Source organism: Macaca fascicularis, chromosome 20 (genome assembly GCF_037993035.2).
Source record: "Macaca fascicularis isolate 582-1 chromosome 20, T2T-MFA8v1.1".
NCBI classification, from domain to species: domain Eukaryota; kingdom Metazoa; phylum Chordata; class Mammalia; order Primates; family Cercopithecidae; genus Macaca; species Macaca fascicularis.
Genome location: NC_088394.1, coordinates 28,088,254 through 28,111,588, shown reverse-complemented (window position 1 = coordinate 28,111,588; position 23,335 = coordinate 28,088,254). Strand labels below are relative to the sequence as shown.

Genomic DNA, 23,335 nt, shown 5'->3' with positions numbered 1-23,335 from the left:
CAGTATTCCTCGGCAGGGCGGCCCGTGCGGTGACGCCGCCTAGGCGCCCGGTACGCCGGGAGTTGTAGTCCCGGTGGCACAGCCTTGCAGAGTCTCCGGAAGTGGAGGCGTGAGCGACGGGGTAGCGCCTGCTTGGGGTAGCGGGACTGCAGAAGCTGGGTGCCACTGCCGGGCCGGTCATGAACGGGCCGGCGGACGGTGAAGTGGACTACAAAAAGAAATACCGGAATCTGAAACGGAAGCTCAAGTTCCTCATCTACGTGAGTGCTGCCGCGGGAAGGCTGTAGAGGGGGGAGGCCTGGCGCGGACAAAATCTCAGTTTACTCAGGTGTAAAGTGGGTGGGGCGAGCGGCTGCCGGTTCCGGGGCCCTTCACGGAGGACCGTTGGCCCAGCGCACCCCTTGCCCGTGATACAGGAGCACGAGTGCTTCCAGGAGGAGCTGAGGAAAGCGCAAAGGAAATTACTGAAGGTGTCCCGGGACAAGAGGTGATGCACGTTGCAGGGGCGGAGGGCGATGTGGTTCCTAGGCAGTCTACATTGGGACCCCATCCCCGAGTAGGGCCACAAGTGCATGGGCTCTTTCAAGGATCCGATGGGCCTGCTGGGAGGGTCAGGGGCCCAGGGGGACATTGCTGCGCTGGGAAATCACTGTCCGTCTCTCCTTCCCTCTCCTCAGTTTCCTCCTAGACCGACTTCTGCAGTACGAGAATGTGGATGAAGACTCTTCAGGTGAGCAAGGTCTTGAAAAATTGGTGGAGGGCGTGGTTCCTGGCACTTAGCAAGCTTCCTGGACCCCTGCCTTTTAGGCAGTGGCAGCTGATGCAGCCCCCAGTGGTCCTTAAGCCTAGTTGCTTGCCTTCCACCTGCACCGTTCTTTTATTCAGGCACTTACTGAGCACCCAATGTGTTTCAGGCATTGTGCTTGGCACAGGGGATACAGCAGAGGCAGAGACAGGCAAAGCCCTTGGTCTCTTGTAATTTATGTTTTAGTTGGGAAGAATAAGTAAATGAAGACAATACACTAGAATTTTAGGTCATAGTAAGGACTTGAAGGTAATGAAAGCAGTTATGTGGTAATGATTATAGTATAACAGGGGTTGATGAATTGTTTCTGCAATGGGCCAGATGGTAAGCTTTCTGCAACATACAATCTTTGAAGCACCTACTGAACTCTGCCTTTGTAGTAGCAGCCATGCCCCATCGGCAAATAAATGAGTAGGGCTATGTTTCTATAAAACTTTATAGGGCCGGGCGCGGTGGCTCACGCCTGTAATCCCAGCACTTTGGGAGGCCGAGGCGGGCGGATCACAAGGTCAGGAGATCGAGACCACAGTGAAACCTCGTCTCTACTAAAAATACAAAAAATTAGCCGGGCGCGGTTGTGGGCGCCTGTAGTCCCAGCTACTCGGGAGGCTGAGGCAGGAGAATGGCGTGAACCCGGGAGGCGGAGCTTGCAGTGAGCCGAGATCGCGCCACTGCACTCCAGCCTGGGCTGGGCGACAGAGCCAGACTCCGTCTCAAAAAAAAAAAAAAAAAAAAAACTTTATAGGCACTGAAATTTGAATTTCATGTTATTTCCATATGAAAAATTTTTCTTTAGTTTTTTTTTTTCTTCAAACATTTAAAAGCTTAAAAGCCATTCTTGGCCGGGCACGGTGGCTCACGCCTGTAATCCCAGCACTTTGGTAGGCCGAAGTGCGTGGATCACAAGGTCAAGAGTTCAAGACCAGCCTGACCAACATGGTGAAACCCCGTCTCTACTAAAGATACAAAAATTAGCTGGGTGTGGTGGCGTGCGCCTGTAATCCCAGCTACTGGGGAGGCTGAGGCAGGAGAATCATTTGAACCCTGGAGGCAGAGGTTGCAGTGAGCCGAGATCGCTGCCACTGCATTCCACAGGGCAAAACTCCATCTCAAAAAAAGAAAAAAAAAAAGCCATTCTTAGCTTGCAGACAGCAGCAAGCAGGCAGCAGGCAACGTCTGAATACAGTACTCAAGAAAGGCTTTTCACGGAGTGACGTTTGAGTTGGGACCAGATAAGAAACCAGGCTTCCATCCTGGGCAACATAGTGAGACCCCATCTCAATTTAAAAAAAAAAAACCATGTATAGTTGTGTATACATGTGGTCCCATCTACTTGGGAGGCAGAACCAGGAGGATCCCTTGCCTGAAAGGTCAAGGCTGCAGTGAGTCATGATAGCACCACTGTGCTCCAGCCTGGGTGACAGAGCAAGACTGTCTCAAAAAAAAAAGAAAGAAACCCCATCCTGGCTAACATGGTGAAATCCCGTCTCTATTTAAAATACAAAAAATTAGCTGGGCGTGGTGGTGGGCGCCTGTAGTCCTAGCTACTCGGGAGGCTGAGGCAGGAGAATGGGCGTGAACCTGGGAGGCGGAGCTTGCAGTGAGCCGAGATTGCCCCACTGCACTTCAGCCTGGGCAACCGAGTGAGATTCCATCCAAAAAAAAAGAAAAACCAACCTTGTGAAGAAGTGAGCTGGAGCTGCCCCAGCAGAATAATAAATGCAGCTACCCTGAGGTAAGAACAGGCCAGGCTTGGTTGAAAAGCAGAGGGATGGGCCGGGCGCGGTGGCTCAAGCCTGTAATCCCAGCACTTTGGGAGGCCGAGGCGGGTGGATCACGAGGTCAGGAGATCGAGACCATCCTGGCTAACATGGTGAAACCCCGTCTCTACTAAAAATACAAAAAACTAGCCAGGCGTGGTGGCGGGCGCCTGTAGTCCCAGCTACTCGGAGGCTGAGGCAGGAGAATGGCGTGAACCTGGGAGGCGGAGCTTGCAGTGAGCCGAGATCGCGCCACTGCACTCCAGCCTGGGTGACACAGCGCGAGACTCCGTCTCAAAAAAAAAAAAAAAGAAAAGCAGAGGGATGAAAAAGAGAGAACACTGTTTTCATCCCTTTATTTGAATATTGTCTGCAATTAACTATGTTTTCCGTCATAACCGGAGCCCCACATGCATACCTACAAAACAAAGTTTAGTGAAACATTTTTAAGATCACTGTATCCAATTCATCCTGATACTTTTTAGATTGCTTTTTTTCCCTTCCTTTAGTGCTGGTTGCACACCAGTAAATTGATTTCATGACTCACTAATGGATTGAGACCCACAGTTTGAAAAAACCCTAAGGTGGGCATTTGTGGGCCTCTTCCTGGGTGGGGCCCTCATAAGCCATGTCATGTAGAATCACCTCTCTCCAAGGTGCCTTTAAACATTGGTCTGAGGCAGGGATCGGCATGTAGCAGCCAGCCACGTTTTGGGACGTAGTGTTTTGTCAGAACGCATGATACCCATTTGCTTGCTATTATAGGAGGATTGTAGATAAGGTTAGGGAAATAGGCAGGGGCTCACTCAGGTAGGTCATAGTAGGAGGTTTGGCTTTTATTGCAGCCTCTCATCCCCTGCCTCTTCTTTCCCTAGGGTCTTCCAGTTAACATCCTGTTTGAGGGGAATTCAGGGCAGGAGGTGGGAGAGGACCCAGCATGTTCATGGCTAGAGTGGGTTGCATCTGAGGAGCAAAGGCCAGCAATATGAGCCCCACTCCTGTCATGGAGGCCCACACCCTGGCCAGGGAGACACATGCAAATGACACTTTTCAGCACAGTGTGAGCGCAGCCATGATGAGTAAGAGTAGAGGGTTCCAGGAGAGCCTGCAGTTAATTGGGCTTGAGGGATTCTGGAAGACTTCCCAGAGGCGGTGGCATTTGATCTGCTTCTTAAAGGGTCTCTCTGAGCAGAGACATTGGTAATGGCTTCTATAGGTGTATCAGTCATTTGTTCCATGAAAGATGGCCCTTCTAGGCAGAGGCACTGAATAGGAAATACATTTCTTTTTTGACGAAATAGGTCAGTGTGCTGTAAAGAATACAGTTACGTTAGTTGATCGGAAAGGTGTGTTGAAGCCAGATTAAGCAGCACCATGAATTCGTGCAGGTAGTGGGGGATGTCATCAAGAAGGATGTGACCAGGTCTGTTTTAGCTCACTGTGGGGTTGGGGGTGGACAGTGGATGGCAGGGTGATGTGAGACTGCTTAGCAGGTGATTTTGACATGCTGGTGGCCTGACCTGTGTTAGTTGGCGTGGGGAGCAGTGGATGAAGGGGAGGACTTCAGGGGTGGATGAACAGGACCCTGGTTATGGGGTGTGGGGCAGAGGCAGGAGCTGAAGACAGCTCAGCTCAGAGGCAAGGAACCAGTGGCATCAAATAGCCAAGGAGTCAGAGTCTCAGCCTCACACCTTACTTTCTGAGCCTCGGTGACCTCATGTGACAAGTGGAGGTGCTGCCCTTCCCATCCTTCCTTGGATCTGATGGCAAGGAGAGGTGGTGAGTGGGAAGGAGCCCGGCACGCTGGCCATGCGTGGCAGGTGTGTTACGGAGGAATCAGAGCGGGAGGGGCGCTGGGGAGGCTGGAGAGGCTGTGGACCTCCCTGAGACAGCTCAGGTGTGTGGTGCATGTGCGTGCCCACTAGCTGGTGTGTCAGAATCCCCCCCGGGAGCCCTTCTATTGGGTTTTTGGTTTGTTTTTTTTTTTGAGGCAGGGTCTCTGTCACCCAGGCTGTTATGCAGTGTTACAATCACAGCTCACTGCAGCCTCAATCTCCAAGCAATTCTCCTGCCTCAGCCTCCTGAGTAGCTGGGACTACAGGCACACGCCACCATGCTCGGGTAATTGCTTTTGTTTTTAATAGAGCTGAGGTCTCGCTAGGTTGTCCAGGCTGCTCTTGAACTCCTGGCCTCAAGCGATCTGGCCACCTCAGCCTCTCACAGTGCTGGGATTCCGGGCATGAGCCCCCGCACCTGGTCCTCTGGTGCCCTTCTGTAGTGTGGAGGAGGTTATACCCTTCTGGGATGGACTGGGATCCCCCACCCCCACTGACCATCTGTCCCCGTCACAGACTCAGATGCCACTGCATCATCAGATAACAGCGAGACCGAGGGGACACCCAAGTTGTCTGACACACCGGCCCCTAAGAGGTGAGAAGAAGATGCATTCCTCTCGCTGGGGAGGGTCAGGTGGGGCGCCTGGGCTCCCAGCCACCTCTGACCCCGCCCTGTCCTTTCTCCAGGAAGAGAAGCCCTCCGCTGGGAGGGGCCCCCTCTCCCTCCAGCCTCTCCCTGCCTCCTTCAACAGGGTTTCCCCTTCAGGCCTCTGGGGTTCCCTCCCCATACCTGAGCTCGGTGAGTTGGGGTCAGGGGTGGGAAGTGGTGAACTAATATGCCTGGGAGTAAGGTGGGCGTCGTTTGGGCAGAAGAGCTGGGCCTCCGGGCAAGGCCTGCCCAACTTTGGGGACATCTGTCTGGGTGTGGCCCAAGTGTCTCATGGAGGGTGTGAGTGGGGGCTGCCCCCTTCTCTCTGGTATAGGAACGGGGCCAGGCGTGACTGAGGAGAGCAAAGCCCAGGACAGCATCCTGCTGCTGCCCGGCCCTTCTGTGTTCGGGAGCCCCGGGAGCCGCACTCATCACCATCTCTTTTGTTTTTCCATCTTCCTCCTGTTTGCATTTCTTTCCCCACCCTCACCCCGGTCCACTCCGCCTCCCATCTCCATCCCCGCTCCCGCCCGCAGCTGGCCTCCCCCCGCTACCCCCCATTCCCTTCTGACTACCTGGCCCTGCAGCTGCCCGAGCCCAGCCCCCTGAGGCCCAAGCGGGAGAAACGGCCCCGCCTGCCCCGGAAACTCAAGGTACCCTGACGTGGGGGCGCTAGGGAGGGGCAGGACGGCAGGAGGAGAGCCACCTGAGGGAGGCTCAAGGCGGGGGCCCGTCAGAGAATCATGAACGATTAATTTGGGGACCCAGTCAGCACTTAGCACTGAGGGGTGGATCAGAGAAATCTCAGCTCACAGGCTTGTATGGAGACAAATCAGGGCAGAACCAGCCTTGGGGGACCTGGCGTGCGGATGCCAGGGGTCCCGCCCTTTCACGGCTGCAGTGTAGCGGGGCCAGGCTCATTTTCCCAGGGTGGGGCGTGTTTTGTGATGCCAGGTAGCCCCAGACCAGGGCAGGATTACTGGATCTAGTCAAGTCAAGACTGCCTATTAGAAACCACGTAGCCTTCAGCAAGTCTCTGTTACCCTCTAGGCTTCCTAGGCTTGGCACCTATAGTGCTAGTGGTCCTACTCGATATGACCAGCAAGCGCCCCTGGAGCACCTCCTGTTACACGGCAGTGCACAAAGCAGACCAGTGCCTGCCCTCACAGAGCTCACATTCTAGCAAAATACGCAGAAAACATACTAGAAAAATAGGTACTTGTGGAGAAGAACAGAGTGAGGTCCAGAGCATGGGGACGCCGGGGGGACGAGGCTGACACTTAGGGCCCAGCAGTCGGGCATGTTCTTTGCGCAGAGACATACAGGAAGTGGCAGCAAACCGTGTGGCTCCTGGGCAGTGTTTCTGTCAGGCAGAGACCCTGGGAGGGTGTGAGCTGGGCTTGTTGGAGGGTCTGGAAGGAGTCCGTGTCGGGAAGGAAAGTAAGTGGGTCCTGGAGCAGGTCAGAGGGGAGCTCCTGAGGCGCCAGTGTGCAGGATTCGCTGTGAATGAAGCCTTGGAGAAGGCAGTTCCCTGGCGGGGCACAGGTTGTAGGCATGAAGCGGGAGTGATCTAATTGCATCTTAACAAAATTGCAGACACTGGTGGTCAGAGAACAGACTAGGTGAGCGGTGGGGTGAGTTGGGATGGGAATGAGGAGGCCACCACGGTAAACCAGGCCGAGGGCAGAGGGTCCAGAGGGGGCTGCAGACCCATTTTGGAGAATGAGGGTGGGAGTTCCAGGAGGACCCCGTGTGGGCTGTGCGGGAGAGAGGCCAGGATGCCTCCAGGGCTTTAGTCTGAGCACGAGTGGAGTCTCCCTCCCTCGAGATGGGAGGGCTGTGGGAGCACAGGCTTGGAGGGAAGCTGAGTCTGGCCGCGGATGTGTCAGGTGCCACCTGGAAAGGAAGCTAGACAGCAGCCCATGAGGGGCTGCACATTTGGAAGCTACCAGGCTAGTGGTAGATGCGAGCCTTGGGAGAGATGGGGATGGGCTGAGGGGCAAAGTGGAATGGGGACCAGCTGGGTGGCTCCCAGGGTTCTGGAGCCAGAAGCAGAATGAGAGGCCGCATTTGCGGTGGTCTAGAGTACAGGATCTGGAGCTTCAATCCCAACTCTGCCGTTTTCTCCGTGTGACCTTGGCCCTGTGAGGCTTCACCTCTTGAGTCTGAGTAGCAGAGGTGACAGTACTGGCCCTGGTCCTTAGCAGGGGGATGGCGGGCAGGGTGGGGAGTGGTGCAGCACTGGGGGGCACTTAGAGGCTTTCTGGCCTGGTGCTGACTCCTGAAGCGGAGTTGTGTCTGGGAGCAAAGTTTCTAGACATTCTGGAGAGAAGATTTGGGAAGGCAGCCCAGGTCCATAGCTGTCGGGGGAGGTGGGGAGAAGCCAGGAAAGGCCTCAGCTAGGAGAACGTGTGAGCCCAGGGTTGGAATTGGATATTCCTGGCTGAAGCCATGGTGGGAAGGGAGCCAGGGCCACAGTGAAAGCACTCTCTGGGCCAGAGCAGGAGTGGTAAGAAATTGGCAAGAAGAACCAGGTGGGGCGGCATCATGGAAGGCCTGGACACTGGCCTGAAGTGGGAGTTTGTCTGTTACTGTCAGGGGAGCGAGAAGATGGAAGGAAGGGAGTCCAAGCAGAGAAGGGATAACTGTGAAGACAGAAGCAGGTTGGTTCTGTCAGGCCTGAGTCAGACTTGGCCGGCTTTGAATCCCAGCTCTTCCAGTACTCACCATGCGACCTCAGCGTGTCATTTCACGCTTGGAGCCACAGCTCTCTTTCTCTGTTCAGTGGCGTCCTTGTGGGGAGAATGTGAGTGAAGGGATGAAAATTGCTTGGCCCATGCCTGGCTCCTAGTAAGCCACAGAGAAACGTGAGTCGCTGCCAGTCAGGCTGAGAGGATGCCACTGAGGAAGTCCAGGCCAGGGTGGGACATGCTGCGCACAGCGGGGAAGGAGAGGGGGTGGCCAGAGAAGGGGATGGTGCTTTCCAGTCATACACACGTCTGCTCCCGTGTGTACATGTGGGGGCCTGGTGCAGGGCGCGGGGGTGCTGTTCAGAGTTGGACCCCCTGTCTGTTATCCATCCTACCAGTCTCCTGTACCCTGAGGCCTGACCCACCCTGGCCCTCACGCCACCCAAGCAGCGGAGATGAGGGTGAGGGCTCCTTAGGAAGCAGAGAGGAGGCCACAGGGCCAAATGTGACACTCAGAAGGGCCACTGGAGACCGCGCATGGCGTTTCCTGCCAGCCCACCCAGCATCTAGCCCAGGGCCAGACTGGACACTGCCACTGCCCCACAGGACCCAGCGGGCCTGTGCCTCAGGACCTCCATGTCCACACCAGGTTCAGCCTCCTTCGCTGGCATGTGACCTGTCTCCGCTGCCCAGTGTCCTGAGGCTGGGAGGGCATTAAACCACCTGGCACACAGCCCGTGCCCAGTTTGTGCCCACAGACAAAGCATGGGGACTGCGGAGGAGACCCACAGAGCTCTCTGGGGAGGGTTTGTGAGGACCTGGCAGCTGGGGGTGCTGAAGGGTTGGGCAGGGCAGAGGCCGCTTCCCAGCCTCAGAGGACGAAGCAGGACTTCTGACAAATAGAGCAGGATGCCCAGGTGGAGGGGCCGCCTGTCATCCGGCAGGCAGCACTCCCGTCCCGAGGCCCTGAGTGGCGCGGTGACGCGCTCAGGTCTGTGTTTTAGAGCGCGTGCTCTGGCTGCAGTGCGGAGGAGCTGGATCTGGGAGAGGCTGCAGGCAGGGAGTCCAGTTAGGAGGCTGGGACCGCAGCCCAGGTGAGCTGAGAGGAGGGCTGGGCCTAGGTCACGGCTGCGGGGATACCGAGGAGGGGCCCATCCAAGACATGATAGAAGCTTCTGGGGGGCAGAGAAGCCACTGGGGCTCTTGGCTCAGGCAGCCTGCAATACCCTTCACCGAACCAGTGAGTTCCGCAGAAGAGGGAGAGGAGGAGGAGGGAGAGGAAGCCAGTGGCGGCAGGTGGCACCTTCGGGGCCCAGTGGCAGGCAGGCAAGCAGTCCAGGCCAACTCCACCTCTGGCTTAACCCCTGTCTCGGGGCAGCCCAGGCACCTCCCTGGAGAGGGCAGGGCCGGGCCTTTCCCTCCCGGTTTCCTATGAGGCACCCCATCCCCTCATCTCACCTCCATCACCACCCCCAGGCACTTGCTGGTTTGAGGCTCTCGAGGGGCTGGGGGCGGGCAGGCCCTGAGTGCAGCATAGGTTGGCCTGGCTGTGCCCAGGGCCCCTTCCCCGTCCCCAGAGCTGCCCTGGGGGGCAGGGCCCGGTCTCCTGAGGCCCCAGTGCCTCCCTGACTAGTCCCCCTGTGTTTCTTCCCCTGCTGCAGATGGCGGTGGGGCCCCCTGACTGCCCTGTGGGAGGACCGCTGACCTTCCCTGGCCGGGGTTCTGGGGCTGGGGTCGGGACAGCCCTGACCCCCCTCCCACCCCCCAAGATGCCCCCCCCCACGATCCTGAGCACGGTCCCTCGGCAGATGTTCAGCGACGCAGGTAGCGGGGACGATGCCCTGGATGGGGACGATGACCTGGTGATCGACATCCCAGAGTGACCGCGACATCATGCCATGCCCACCACAGCCCTGCCCGGCGCCCTCCCCGTGCCAGCACACACGAGCCCAGCTTCCTCGGAGGTGTTTATTGATGCCCAGCTGCCATGCTCCGGCCACTGACACAACCAGAAAAGGCGTAAACATGCACGGGTGTTCCCCAGGAGGGTGGCAAGGGCCCTGCCTTCAAACTCTGGCCCCCTCCAGGGGACAGTTATTTAAACGAGTGGCCGGGAGCATCTGCCCCCTGCTGGGGAGGCAGAGACCCTGCGATGGCCACCCCTTTAAAAGGGCAGCTGTACAGGGCTAGGTTTTTGCAATGAAGTTTCTGTATTAAAGGAGTGGCTCTGGGTGTGTTTTTTGTCCTTTTCTCTTTTTCTGAGGCATTCTCCTCCTCTGAACCTCCCCTAATCCGACCTCCTCCCTGTGGGGGGAGAGGGACGGGGCAGCGTGGAGAGGCAGGAGCGAGGAGCGTGGGGGCCTGGGGCCGGGCTCTGAGCACTGCCCGGGTGTGCAGAGGAGGGGGGCTTTGCATATTTGCAGGGACTAGCGAGTCAGGCAGGAGGTTTGCATATATGAATATAGAACTCCACAGCCCCTCAGGAGCAGACAGACCCAGGTCACAGAGATTCACAAAAATAAGGTAGTGCAGGGTGGGGGCAGCCCACCCCGTGTAAACGTGCAACACACTCGTGCGAAGGTTGGGTACTGCACCCGGCCCGATAGGCCTGTACCAGGACACTGCTGTCCACTCAGGCTGAGGACAGAGCCCCAGCCGCGGGGGGCAGCTCGCTGGTCAGGGCGTGCCAGCGCTCCAGGGCTGCGTCTGGCTGCTGCAGGCAGTCACTCCAGTGCTTCCGAGCCTCGCCTCGGGCACCTGACCCCAGGGACACGCCACCTGGGGGAGCAAGTGGCAGGGTCAGGGCCACCTCCCTGCCACTCACCCTCCCTCAGCACCCTCAGCCAGCTCCTCCCTCACCGATGAAGTCATTGGATTTGCCAATGTCATAGTCCCAGACGGTGACTTCCAGAGTCTTGGTGGCCAGAGTGGAGAGCTCTATCTCGTAGAAAAACTCCTGAGAACAAGGCCAGCCACCCATTCGTGAGCCGGCTCCCCAGCCCCTCCTTGGCCTCCCTCTGCATCCCATCCCCACCTGGGTACCTCGTTAAATTCTGGGTTGAGAGTCTTCTTCTTCACGCATGTCTTATGCTTGGATTTCTTGTCCACATCAGGCCTCAGGTACCTAGAGGTGGGGTGGAGGGAGAGGAACTGAGGGGTCAGGGACAGGCCAGGCCCAACTCGGGCCAGGGCAGGCTCCCTGGGGAGGAGAGGGTCAGGGCGAGGGCTCACGTCTTGACGTAGGGGTCCGAGTAACCGTTGACGTCCATGGCAGCCAGATGGGCGCAGCGCAAGATGCCTACCAGCAGTCCCCGGCGCCGAGAGCTGTAGCTGAGACTCAGCAGGATGCGGCCGCGCTCCTCCAGCAGCCCCGGGCCCTGTTCCGCCTGCTCCAACTGCGGGGCACAGACGCAGGGTCAGCCTGGGCCCCTGCCGCCTCCCACCCACGTGCATCCCCATCCCTGTGAGATGCCTCACCTCCTTCAGGTAACAGGAGATGCCCCTCAGCGCCGCCGACATGGAAGAGGGGGATGCCAGCTGAGGGGGCAAACAGAAGGTTCTGGAAGCCTGGCCTCCCCAGGGCCCCCTCCCCCGGTGCCCCTGCAGCCCCCCGCACACACCGGGACCTGGCGCTCGAGGCAGATGTTAAAATGTTTCTTCTGCGAAGGCTTCAGGCGGCGGAGGGGCACACGGATCTCCCCAATAAACTCATTGTGACTCAGCTTGTCCTCATCACAGACGGCAATCCTGGTGGGGAACTGCAGCGTCAGGGCCCCTGGGGTACCTGAGCCCTGTTCTGGGGTGTAGGAAGGGCCTTGAACCAGCCCAGCTCTGCCCTACACACTACGTCTCATCTGGAAGACAGGCTGGCACTTGAGAAGGACAAGCGGATTTGCCCATTCCTCTGTCCCTCCCTGTGCAGCCAACCGGCTGTCCCTGGTCCATCAGAACATGCTCGGCCATTGTGGGAAGCCCTCAGAAATCTTGGAGCACCCTGATCACTGCCTCCATTCAGGGCCTGGGGGCAGAAGCCAAACACCACAGTGGATGTGGCCATAGACACAGGCCGTGAGAGCCTTGGACAGCCAGACGAGGACCCCATGCCTCCTCGGGAACCCTGTTCTTTTCCTGCATGCAGCAGAGAGCCAGCTCCACAGGGACTCACTAAGAAATGATTGCTCTCCGGCCACCTGTCCTCCGGCAGCCCCTGCCCTGCCTCTGCAGTGACCCACTACCAGGTTGGGCATCTGTGGCATGGAGGATGGGCAGATCCCAACCCTGCAACTTCTGAGCCACCTGTGTGACCTTGGGCAAGTCACTTGATCACCCTACGCCTCAATTCCCATCTGTAAATGGAGATGGTCAAGGGAAAGAAAGAAATGTGAAAATACTAAGCCCAGGCTGGGCCCTGGTGAGCCCTCATTTTTAGGTCTCATTCTGGTTTTGGCCTCTTGGCCTCCCCTCCATTCCACCCGCACACCCGACACCAAGGTGGCCTCCCTGCCACACGGCCCTGACCAGGGAAGGTCCCAAATGCAAATCCAAGCACAAAGGCAGAGGTCTCTCCGGAGCCTGGGTCCTACTGCCCGCCACCTGACTTGAGGGAATACTCTCCTCACATCATCTCCTGGGATGACGGAGCAAGTTCCCTGTCCCTGAAGACTTCACTCCTTAAGAGATTTTAGGGGAACTCAAGGCATGGAAGGGGCAGACCAAAGCTGCAGAGGTCTGACTTCAGCCAAGGGCTCTGAGAAGGAGTCTCGGTAACCCAGGAACGCTTTTGGGAGGGGGCAGAGCTTGGACTGAGCCTCAGATGAGCGGAATTTAGGCTGGCAGGAAGGAGCTTTCCAGATAGAAAACAACAAGTTAAGTTCAGGAGTTGTGGAACTGGCCAGTTGGAAGAAGGGAGTCCTCTGTTTGAGGGGCAGGAGATATTTTTGTTTTTGAGACAGAGTCTCCCTCTATCACCCAGACTGGAGTGCAGTGGTGCAATCTCGGCTCACTGCAACCTCTGTCTCTTGGGTTCAAGCGATCCTCCTGCCTCAGCCTCCCAAGTAGCTGGGATTTACAGGCGCACGCCACCATGCACAGCTAATTTTTGTATTTTTAGTACAGATGGGGTTTCACCAAGTTGGCCAGGCTGGTCTCAAACTCCTGACCTCAAGTGATCCGCCCACCTTGGCCTCCCAAAGTGCTGGGATTACAGGCGTGAGCCACCACACTTGGCTGGCAGGAGATATTGGGGGGCAGGAATGGCAGGGAAGTATTTTGGCCTGCTGCCAAAGGGGCTAGGGAGCCGCTGATGGTTCTTGAGCATCAGAGAGGTACAGACTTAATGGGACATAGATCAACCAACCAGCAGTTACAATGTCAGCTGTCCCTGAGCTGCTGCTGGACCTGGGTGGTGGGGAGGGGAGCCCTCACCTGAGCACCTTGTGCGTGATGTCATCATCCGTGATCCCACTGTACGTCAGGTCCTCATTCCACACGGGATTCAGTGTGTTCCTCTGAGTCTTCGTTTTTAGCTTATTAGCCTGGGGTGTGGGGATGAAAGGTTCTCAATACCTGTCCTCCAGCCCCACGGGCTGGAGGCACGGGCTGGGCCGAGCAGGGCGAGAGGAGGCTGTTACCTTACAGGCTCCAGGCAGCAGGTGCAGCTTGACGTAGGGGTCGGCGAGGCCATTGAAATCCATGGGCTTGAGGCCCTGGAGAGGAGGGCAGGGGAGAGGGCTGGAGGCTCCCGGCACCTTTCTCCCTCTTGTAGAGCTGGACCCTGGAGGAGCCCAGAAGGGGGTTGCAAGGGCAGGAGGAAGGAGCAGGCCTGGGAAGGGAAGGAGGAATGGGCCCCCTCTGGGGGCTGCACGCAAACCGCCCGGGCTGGGGCAGCAGGGAGTGCCCACCTTGGCCCTGAGGATGCTACAATGCAGAGTGCAGGAGGCCCGGTCATAGAGAAGGTCAAACTCCAGCATGCCCAGGGCGGCTGGAGAGAGAGGAAAGGCAGCATGGATCGGTTTGGAGACAGGTGTGTGAGAGAGGCCAGCAGGTGGGCACTGGCTGTGTGTGTGTGTCTCTCTCTCTCTTGCCAGCCGGCGAGTGTGAGTGCAAGAGGCTGAGTGGGCCCGTGCGTGTGTGCGTCTGGGTCCCTGGCTCGGCTGCAACTGGGGCTGTGTGGGTGGTGGAGTGTCTCAGCAGAAATACTGAATATTGAGCCTTGCTGAAGCTGTAATCTCCACACCGACTGCAGCTGTGGCAGCCATCCCTGCCACCTCCCCCCCCCCACTGCCCTCCTCCCCTACCTACATGCACAGCCAGCAGGGCCCGTTCCCCTCCCCCGGGACGGCAAGCCTGGAGACCCCCACCAGCGCATGGGGCCTCCAAGCCCCCAGACTCACTGGCATCATCCGAGTCATAGCTGTCCACTTCCGCACCATCCTCAGGCGTGGTGGCCCCAAGGAGGGCTGCAGGGGGGGCCAGAGCCAGGGGGGCCAGATGGGTGGGGGCCTCGCCGCCGCCGCCGCCCCCTTCAGGTCCGGGTCCCCGGCGGGGGAAGTAGTCAGAGATCTGGCGGATGGGCCGGATGGGCCCGGGGCACACGTTGATGGCCATGTGCTCCTGGATGTTGATGGTCATGCGGTCGCCCCTGCGGCCCCTCATGCAGCACCCCTGGCTGGGAGAGGGCATGTGAGCCAATGAGCCCATCATACCTAGCCATTCTGGCTGAGGGCCAGGCGACAGCCTCCTCGGTCTGCAGGGCCCTCACTAGCCTCCCTTCCTAGGTGTCGAGGGAGAGGGTGGCCTGTGCCAGCTGGTGGCAGGCAGGAGGCCTGGGCCCTGCAGACCCCACGCTGGCTCCACAGGGGCTGGGCTGCCAACCCACTCCCCGCAGAAGTCGAAGTTGCACCACCCCGTCCTCACCCACCCACCTCCAGGTTGTCCCTGTATCATCTTGCCAGCTCCTTCCTCTCCTCCAGGGCTCCCCTCTGCTCTGCTCCTGAGCCTGCCTGTTCCCCAAGGGACCCTGCAGGGCCCCGCCTCTGTTTCTCGGAGGCTCTGTCCTCCTCTGCACCAGGCGCTGGTCTAGTCAAGGTGTCACCCACCCCTCTAGGCTCCCACTGCCCACTGTCCCTTCATTCAGCCCCAGGACCTGTCTGCCTGCCTGGTTCCCCCGCTCGCTCACCACAGCCCCCGGTGGAGACCCCAGCCTCAGATGCCACCCCTGGCTCCCCAGGGGAGCCAGAAATTGCAGCCGCAGGAGAGCCGAACACCCCCGTAGCGCACACAGGCTGGCACTCTCCCCAGCACCCTCACGCCCCCGGCCTGCCCAGCCCCCTGCACCTGCCTCTGCCTCCAACAGGTGCTCAGGCAATGGGGGGACGGCGGGTGCAGGCTGGGCGGCGGCGGCCGGCGAGGAGAGCGCGGAGTCCGGCTGTGCGAGCCGAGAGGGAGGGAGCGCCGAGAAAGTGCGGGGAGGAGGAGGTGAGCGAGGTGGAGGCGAGGATGCAGCCGGCGCCGGCAGCGTGGGGGGGGGGGGGGGCGGGGAGGGGCGCCGGGGCTGGGGAGGGGGCGGGATCTCGGACTCCCACCCGGGGCCCGCTCGGGAGCGCACGCGAGCGCACACACAGACACGTGTGCCCGCGCGCGCACACTTACGCAGGGGCACGCGGGCCGGAAAACACTCGTGTGCACACATCCAGCCGGGCACCCCTGCGCGCACACGCCCGTGCCCACGTGTGCACGCTCACACCCTTGCACACCCCCAGGCGCGCGCTGGCACACTTACCCGGAGAACTTCGCACGCACACGCACTCGCAAACACGCGGGCTCCCTGCGCCACCAGCAAGCAGCCGCCAGAATTGCCGGGTGTTCCCCAAGTACTCCTGGGAGACCCGGGCCCCCGCCCCCGCCAGCGCGTGTGGCCACTACTCCTCCTTCCCTCCCGGGTCCCCAGGGCCGGACCACCAGCCTCGTTGTCATGGCGACGCCGGCTCATCTCCCCCGAACCTCGCGCGTCTTCACGCCCCTCCCCCGCAGGGAGCTGGGGCCTCCGTCCTCCCCTCCCCATGTCTGTAGGGACCCAGAGGCGGACAGGAGCAGGGGGTCTGATCCGCCTGCTGTCGCCGGCCGGGGATCTCGGGGTCCCCTGAGCCAGGCTGGGGAGCCTCACGATCTGAGGGAGGAGGCAGAGGTCTGACGCTGCGGCTTCCCGCACACCTCCTCCCTTTGGCCATTCAGGCCTCTCTCCTTGTGGCCCAACCCAAGTCCCAGGGGCCCGTGTCCCCTGACCAGGGATGGCATCTCCTTTAGGAACCACCCTCCCTCACCTTTCCCCCTGCCGTCTCCAGTTCTGCCCCGCAGGTGGGAAGGGGCGTCGGGGCTTAGCTCTGAAGGCCCCCGAGCCCTGCGTTCGTTCCCCATGTGCTGCCATTTCTCACCCAAACCCTGCCACCCCCAAGCCGCCCCCCTGCCCTGCCCTGCGCCTACCACGAAGTGTCAGTCCACCCCTGGCCTTCGGTCTTCACTCACCTGTGACCCAAACTTACCATCCCGAAAACACGAAAGGGCTTATCACCCCCGCTGCCCACCACTGACTCACCCAACCGTTTCCTGCAGTTCCCGGGACACACCTAGACGGCTCAGTCCTAAGGATCTTGGCTCACATGCGCTCCTCTACCTGGGACCGGCGTTTCCTTAGGGAGTCACCCTGGGTCCCCTCTTCCTAGGAACCTTCCTGGGGCATCCCACACTGCCCCTCAGCTCCAGCGCCGTCAGGACTCCGCTCAGCACCGTTTCGCCAGTGCCTCCCCCACCAGCAGGGAGTTCCACTGGAGCGGCTGATTCATCTGGGAGTTCCTAGTGTCCCAAACTGGGCCTGGCACGAAGTTGGCATCTCTAAGTGCTGTTATTTAAAAGAGAAATATGGTTGCACGACAAAGTGAACATACCGAACACCACCTAATCTTACCCTTAAAAATGGTAAAGATGGTACATGATGTGTGTATTTCACTGCAATTTTTTTTTTTTTTAAGTCAGAGAAATGGAGTCCAGCCTGGTGGCAGATGCCTGTAATCCCAGCTACTCCAGGGACTGCCGCCAGAGGATCGCTTGAGTGAAGCCAGACTGGGCAACACGGTGAGACACAGTCTCTTAAAAATAAAAAAATAATAATAAAATAAAAAGTAAGAGAAATGTAAAGTCAACAACACTGAGGGGGTGAGGCACACACCTATAATCCCAACGCTTTGGGAGGCCGAGGCGGGTGGATCACCTGAGGTCAGGAGTTTGAGACCAGCCTGGCCAACATGGTGAAACCCCATCTCTGCTAAAAATACAAAAAATTAGCCGAGCTTGGTGGCATGTGCCTTGGGAGACTGAGGCAGGAAGATCACTTGAACCCGGGAGGTGGAGGTTCCAGTGAGCTGAGATCATACCACTGTACTCCAACCTGGGCTATAAGAGCAAAACTCAGTCTCAAAACAAACAAAAAACCCTGAGAAATCACTTATTACCCATAAAATGGGCAAAATCAAAGTGTCTGGGCCGGTGGTGGTGGCTCACACCTGTAATCCCAGCACTTTGGGAGGCTGAGGTGGGCTGATCCCTTGAGCTCAGAAGTTCAAGACCAGCCTGGGCAACATGGTGAGGCCCCTGTCTCTAAAAAAAAAAAAAAAAAAAAAAAGCCAGGCATAGTGGTGTGTGCCTGTGGTCCCAGCTACTGAAGAGGCTGAGGTGGGAGGATCTCTCTCTTTTTTTTTTTTTTTTTTTTGAGATGGAGTCTTGCTCTGTTGCCCAGGCTGGAGTGCAGTGGCATGATCTCGGCTCACTGCAAGCTCCACCTCCTGGGTTCACACCATTCTCCTGCCTCAGCCTCCCAAGTAGCTGAGACTACAGGTGCCCACCACCATGCCCAGCTAATTTTTTTGTATTTTTAGTAGAGATGCAGTTTCACCTTGTTAGCCAGGATGGTCTTGATCTCCTCCTGACCTCGTGATGGTGGGAGGATCTCTTGAGCCCAGGAGGTCAAGTCTGTAGTAAGATACAATCACTCCACTGCACTCCAGCCTGGGTAACAGTGAGACCCTGTCTCAAAAAAAAAAAAAAAAAAAAAAGTGTGTATATATATATATATATATATATATACACACACACACATATCCTTAGACCCAGAAATTCCACTTTTAGAATTTTATCTTATAGATATGCTGACCCATGAGCCAAATAATAGAAGTTCAAATTCTTTTTTTTTTTTTTTTTGAGACAGAGTTTTGCCCTTGTTGCCCAGGCTGGAGTGCAAAGGCGCAATCTTGGCTCACCGCAACCTCCACCTCCCGGGTTCAAGCAATTCTCCTACCTCAGCTTCCCAAGTAGCTGGGATTACAGGGGCGCGCGCCACCATACCTGGCTAAATTTTTGTATTTTTAGTAGACACAGCATTTCACCATCTTAGCCACACTTGTCTTGAACTCCTGACCTCATGATCCGTCTGCTTCAGCCTCCCAAAGTCCTGGGATTACAGCCGTGAGCCACCGCGCCCTGCCACGAAGTTCAAGATTCTTAAATGTAACATGTTCCAGAAGATTGGAAACAACTGAGATACCCAGAAGTAGAGGATCAGTTAAATCAGTCATGATGTAATTCCATACAGTGAAATAGTGTGCAGCCACAAGAGGCTGTTTGGCTCTTGTTTAGAATCATCTTTTTTTTTAAACATACAAGGTCTCCAAGGTCTCACTACTTTGCCCAAGCTGGTCTCAAATTCCTGGACTCAAGCAATCCTCCCGCCTCGGCCTCCCAAAGTCCTGGGATTACAGGTGTGAGCCTCTGTGCCTGGCCCTAGAATCATTTCACAGTTTCATTTTAACTTAGAAAAGCAAAGTGCAGGCTGGGCGTGGTGGCTCACACCTGTAATCCTAGCACTTTGGGAGGCCGAAGCTGGTGGATCACGAGGTCAGGAGATCAAGACCATCCTGGTTAACACGGTGAAACCCCGTCTCTACTAAAAATACAAAAAAGTAGCTGGGCATGGCAGCAGGCACCTGTTCCCAGCTACTCGGGAGGCTGAGGCAGGAGAATGGCGTGAACCCGGGAGGCGGAGCTTGCAGTGAGCCAAGATCATGCCACTGCACTCCAGCCTGGGCGACAGAGCAAGACTCCATCTCGGAAGAAAAGAGAAAAAAGAAATCAAAAAAGAAAAGCAAGTGCAGAGCATGGTTGGAATACTGCCGTTTGAGAGGGAAAGAGTTTAGCCGTATTTGCTTAGTTGTTCATATATTGTTTCTGGAGGCCTGCACAAGAAAATGGTAACTGTGTCTCTTGACAAGCTGAGAGAGTGAAAAAATAAAAATAATAAAAAGTAATAATAAATACACAAAAGAAAATATAACTATGGTGACCTCTGGGGAGACAGGGCAGGAAGAGGAAAGACTTTTCAACGTACATCCTTTTGCATCTTTGGAATTTTGTGCCACATGCATAGGTTACCTGTTCCAAAGAATACATTAAAATAATAAATTTTAGTCTTTTTTTGTTTGTTTGTTTGTTTGTTTGTTTTGAAACGGAATCTCGCTCTGTCGCCCAGGCTGGAGTGCAATTGCTCGATTGAGGCTCACCGCAACCTCCGCCTCTCGGGTTCAAGTGATTCTCCCGCGTCAGCCTCCTGAGTAGCTGGGATTACAGGCACCCACCATCATGCCCGGCTAGTTTTTTTGTATTTTTGTAGAGACGGGGTTTCACCATGTTGGCCAGGTTGGTCTCGAACTCCTGACCTCAGCTGATCCGCTTGCCTCGGCCTCCCAAATTGCTGGGATTATAGGCATGAGCCACTGCGCCTGGCCAAATTTTGGTCTTTTCTTTTCTTTCTTTCTTTTTCTTTTTTTTTTTTTTTTTTTTTTTTTTTTGAGACAGGGTCTCACTCTGTTGCCCAGGCTGGAGTGCAGTGGCAAGATCATAGCTCCCAACAGCTTGAACACTTCAGCTCAGGTGATCCTCCCACTTTAGCCTCCCAAGTAGCTGGGACTATAGGTATGCACCACCACGCCTGGCTAATCTGTCTTTATTTTTTAATTTTTTTGTAGAGATGGGTCTCACTATGGTGCCCAGGCTGGTTTCAAACTTCTGGCCTCAAGCCATCCTCCTACCTTGGCCTCCCAAAGTGCTGGGATTACAGGTGTGAGCCATAGACCGTGCCCAGCAAAATAATATATTTCTTTCTTTTTTTTTTTTTTTTTGACAGAGTCTCGCTCTGTTGCCCAGGCTGGAATGCAGTGGCATGATCTTGGCTCACTGCAACTTCCACCTCCCAGGTTTAAGCCTCAGCCTCCCAAGTAGCGGGGATTACAGGTGCACACCACCATGCCTGGCTAATTTTTGTATTTTTAGTGGAGACAGGGTTTTACCATGTTGGCCAGGCTGGTCTCGAACTCCTGACCTCAAGTGATCTGCCCGCCTCAGCCTCCCAAAGTGCTGGGATTACAGGCGTGAGCCACTGCACCCGGCCAATATTTCTAAAGTAAAGGCAACCATTAGGTTTCCTTCATGTCTCTCCAGGATAAGAAAGGAGGCAGGACTAAGGGAGACGCTGTGCAGTGTGACAGTCAGTGAGTTTAGCAAGAGGGTGTCCATGACCTGGGCACAGGCGGCCTGCAGTGAAGGGAGGGGGACACTCTGGCCAAGGAGCCTGCTGAGTCCTGTCTCCTGTGCTCTCTTCCCACGGTGCTTGCTCAACCCCAGCCCTGCCTGCCTCCAGAAAAACTTGCTGAAGGCAGGTGAGGCTGAGGCTGGAGTTCAAGCCAATTTCAGAGGAAAATGATGGACAGTGTTGAGCCCTGCTTTGTCCAGAGTGGGGAGGCTTTTGTACCAGTCACCCAGTCATTCAGTAAATATTGACTGAATATCGACTATAGATTGTGGGATACAACCAGGACCAAGGTCAATGAGCTGTGACTTCACAGCCTCATAGAGAAGATAGACAAATATACAGACAATCCTCATCCAGGGAAACTGACATGGGGACAGGGGATGGTCAGAAAGCCATGGGAACTCAGGGTCCTATGAGGCAGGAGGAAACAAAGATTAACACCTCACTTCCCAGAAGAGGAGCTGTCTCAGCTGAAACCTGAAAGATGAGGAGGAGTTAGCCAGGTCAAGCATGGGGGCAAATGTATTCCAGGCAGAGGTGTGTGTCAAGGCTGGGAGGCAGTCCAGAGCATGGCACATTCAGGAAAGAAATCATTCTACCAGCCTGGTCAACATGAAGAAACCCTGTCTAAAAAAAAAAAAATTAACCAGGAGTGGTCGCACGCACCTGTAGTCTCAGCTACTCGGGAGGCTGAGGCAGGATGATTGCTTGAGCCCAGGAGTTTGAGGCTTCAGTGAGCAGAGATCAGGCCACTATACTCCAGCCTGAGTGACAGAATGAGACCCTGCCTCAAAAAAAAAGAAAAAGAAAAAGAGAGAAAAAGAAAGAAAAAAATCATTCTGCCAAGAAGACGCCTGCACTGTGTGTTTATTGCACCACTATTCACAATAGCAAAGACACAGAATCAACCTAGGTGCCCACCAACAGTGGACTGGATAAAGAAAATGTGATACATATATGCCATGGAATAGTATGCAGTCATAAAAACGATGAAATTATATCCCTTGCAGCAACATGGATGCAGCTGGAGGCCATTATCCTAACTGAATTAACGCAGAAACAGAAAATCAAATACCACATGTTCTCGCAAGTGGGAGCTAAACATTGGGTACCTATGGACATAAAGATGAGAATAATAGACACTGGGGATTCTTAATAAGGGGAAGGAGGGGAAGGGTCGAAAAACTACCTATTGCTGGCACAGTGGCTCACGCCTGTAATCCCAACACCTCAGGAGGCCGAGGTGGGAGAATTGCTTGAGGCCAGGAGTTCGAGACCAGCCTGGCCAACATGGCGAAACCCCATCTCTACTAAAAATACAAAAATAATTAGGTGGGCTTGGTCGCACGCATCTGTAATTCCAGCTACTCAGGAGGCTGAGGCACAAGAATCACTTGAACCTAGGAGGCAGAGGTTGCAATGAGCTGAGATCACGCCACTGCACTCCAGCCTGGGCAACAGAGTGAAACTCCATCTCGGAAGAAAAAAAAAAAAAAGAAAACAAAAGAAAATAAAATTGAGGCTGGGTGCTATAATCCCAGCACTTTGGGAGGCCAAGGCAGGAGGATCCCTTGAGCCCCGGAGTTCAAGACCAGCCTGGGCAACATAGTGAAATCCTATTTCTACCAAAAAAAACCAAAAACAAATTAGTTGGGCATGGTGACTTGATCATGCAGTCCCAGCTACTTAGGAGGCTGAGGCGAGAGGATCGCTTGAGCCTGGGAGGTCGATGCTGCACTGAGCTATGACTGCATCACTGCACTCCAGCCTAGGCAACAGAGTGAAATGCTGAAGGAAGGAAGGAAGGAAGGAAGGAAGGAAGGAAGGAAGGAAGGAAGAAAGAAAGGAAGAGAAAGAAAGAAAGAAAGAAAGAAAGAAAGAAAGAAAGAAAGAAAGAAAGAAAGAAAGAAAGAAAGAAAGAAAGAAAGAGAAAGAAAGAAAAGAAAGAAAGAGAAAGGAAGGAAAGAAAAAGAGAGAGAGAGAGAGAGAAGGGAGGGAGGGAGGAAGGAAGGGAAGGAAGGGAAGAAAAGAACATTAAACCAACAGATCTTTTTATTCTTATTTTTTTACAGATGTGATTCTCTGTCACCAAGGTTGGAGTGTAGCAGCACAATTATGGCTCACTTGAACCTTGAACTCCTGGCCTCCAGTGATCCTCCCACCTTGGCTTCCCAAATTGCTGGGATTACAGGCATGAGCCCCCAAACCTGGCCTAACAGGTCTCAATTTGGGGTTCATTAGGTGAGAGATAAGGATTCAGGATGATTCCTAGGTTTCTGTGTTGAGCAGACCATCTAGAGGAATGATGGGACCATCCACTGAGATGAAAAGATGGGAGCAGAGCAGGTCTGGAGTAAGACTCCATTTATGATCCATTGCCTTGGAGATGTATTTGGACATCACAAACAGACATCTCAGAGTCTGGAGCTCCGAGGAGAGGTCTGGGCTGGAAATATACATTTGTGAGTCACTGGCATATAGATGGTATTTAAAGCCACGAGTATGGATGAGATCACCTAAGCAGAGAATATAGATAGCAAGACAAGGCCCCAGGCTGAGTTGGCTGGAGAAGGAGTCCTGAGAATTGGTGAGTGTTGCTCTGGGGATCTGAGTCAGGGACAGGTGCACCTGCTGGGAAGCAGAGAGAATGGAAAGAGAGAGAACCATTTGATTTGACAGATTATGAGCTCTTTCATGGACTTGATCAAAGCGGCTTCAGTGGATTGGTGGGGACAAAGCCAGATTAGAAGAGGTCGAAGAATTGGCCGGGCGCAGTGGCTCATGCCTGTAATCCCAGCACTTTGGGAGGCAGAGGCAGGCAGATCACCTGAGGTCAGGAGTTTGAAACCAGCTTGGCCAACGTGGCAAAACCCCGTCTCTACCAAAAATACAAAAATTAGCTGGGCGTGGTGGTGGGTGCCTATAATCCCAGCTACTCAGGAAGCCAAAGTGGGAGAATCAT

At 55.6% G+C, this 23,335-nt stretch overlaps 2 protein-coding genes across 20 annotated transcripts; one reads left to right on the top strand and one right to left on the bottom strand.

Moving 5' to 3' along the window:
* The first annotated feature begins 88 nt into the window (after positions 1 to 88).
* On the top strand, positions 89 to 9,957 carry INO80E (INO80 complex subunit E). Of its 10 annotated transcripts, XM_074026936.1 has the most exons (9): positions 89 to 260; positions 417 to 487; positions 678 to 730; positions 4,560 to 4,686; positions 4,917 to 4,995; positions 5,088 to 5,199; positions 5,586 to 5,702; positions 8,744 to 8,833; positions 9,401 to 9,957. In XM_074026936.1, exons 3-8 carry the CDS (start codon positions 710 to 712, stop codon positions 8,810 to 8,812), a joined length of 525 nt encoding a protein of 174 aa, XP_073883037.1. In that variant the 5' UTR covers positions 89 to 260; positions 417 to 487; positions 678 to 709; the 3' UTR covers positions 8,813 to 8,833; positions 9,401 to 9,957. The 10 variants fall into 10 exon arrangements, 8 of the variants coding, with proteins under 8 accessions (XP_073883037.1, XP_015297721.1, XP_065392855.1 ...); XR_012428798.1 differs by lacking the exon at positions 4,560 to 4,686 and having other exon boundaries at positions 5,384 to 5,702; XM_015442235.3 differs by lacking the exon at positions 4,560 to 4,686.
* DOC2A (double C2 domain alpha) lies at positions 9,694 to 16,563 on the bottom strand. 10 transcript variants are annotated; one of them, XM_065536780.1, is made up of 12 exons: positions 16,333 to 16,563; positions 15,075 to 15,165; positions 14,132 to 14,402; positions 13,640 to 13,719; positions 13,370 to 13,444; positions 13,164 to 13,273; positions 11,360 to 11,486; positions 11,217 to 11,276; positions 10,971 to 11,134; positions 10,782 to 10,863; positions 10,599 to 10,695; positions 9,694 to 10,517 (listed from the first exon to the last, which is right to left on the bottom strand). In XM_065536780.1, the coding sequence occupies exons 3-12, from the start codon at positions 14,391 to 14,393 to the stop codon at positions 10,372 to 10,374; spliced, it is 1,203 nt and encodes a 400-aa protein (XP_065392852.1). In that variant the 5' UTR covers positions 14,394 to 14,402; positions 15,075 to 15,165; positions 16,333 to 16,563; the 3' UTR covers positions 9,694 to 10,371. The 10 variants fall into 10 exon arrangements, with proteins under 10 accessions (XP_065392852.1, XP_065392853.1, XP_065392854.1 ...); XM_065536781.1 differs by having other exon boundaries at positions 16,364 to 16,563; XM_065536782.1 differs by having other exon boundaries at positions 16,411 to 16,563.
* Positions 16,564 to 23,335: the final 6,772 nt, after the last annotated feature.

What these genes read in the sequence shown, in the direction of transcription:
- DOC2A (XM_065536778.1), bottom strand. Translation starts at nt 15,713, where the DNA reads ATGACAACGAGGCTGGTGGTCCGGCCCTGGGGACCCGGGAGGGAAGGA. An exon ending in GTAGCATCCTCAGGGCCAAG is followed by an intron (nt 13,445 to 13,639) that starts GTGGGCACTCCC and finishes CCTCCTCTCCAG; the next exon opens with GGCCTCAAGCCCATGGATTT. An exon ending in TCGGACCCCTACGTCAAGAC is followed by an intron (nt 10,864 to 10,970) that starts GTGAGCCCTCGC and finishes CCCCACCTCTAG; the next exon opens with GTACCTGAGGCCTGATGTGG.
- INO80E (XM_005591611.4), top strand. Translation starts at nt 180, where the DNA reads ATGAACGGGCCGGCGGACGGTGAAGTGGACTACAAAAAGAAATACCGG. An exon ending in TGTGGATGAAGACTCTTCAG is followed by an intron (nt 731 to 4,916) that starts GTGAGCAAGGTC and finishes TCCCCGTCACAG; the next exon opens with ACTCAGATGCCACTGCATCA. An exon ending in GCCTGCCCCGGAAACTCAAG is followed by an intron (nt 5,703 to 9,400) that starts GTACCCTGACGT and finishes CCCCTGCTGCAG; the next exon opens with ATGGCGGTGGGGCCCCCTGA.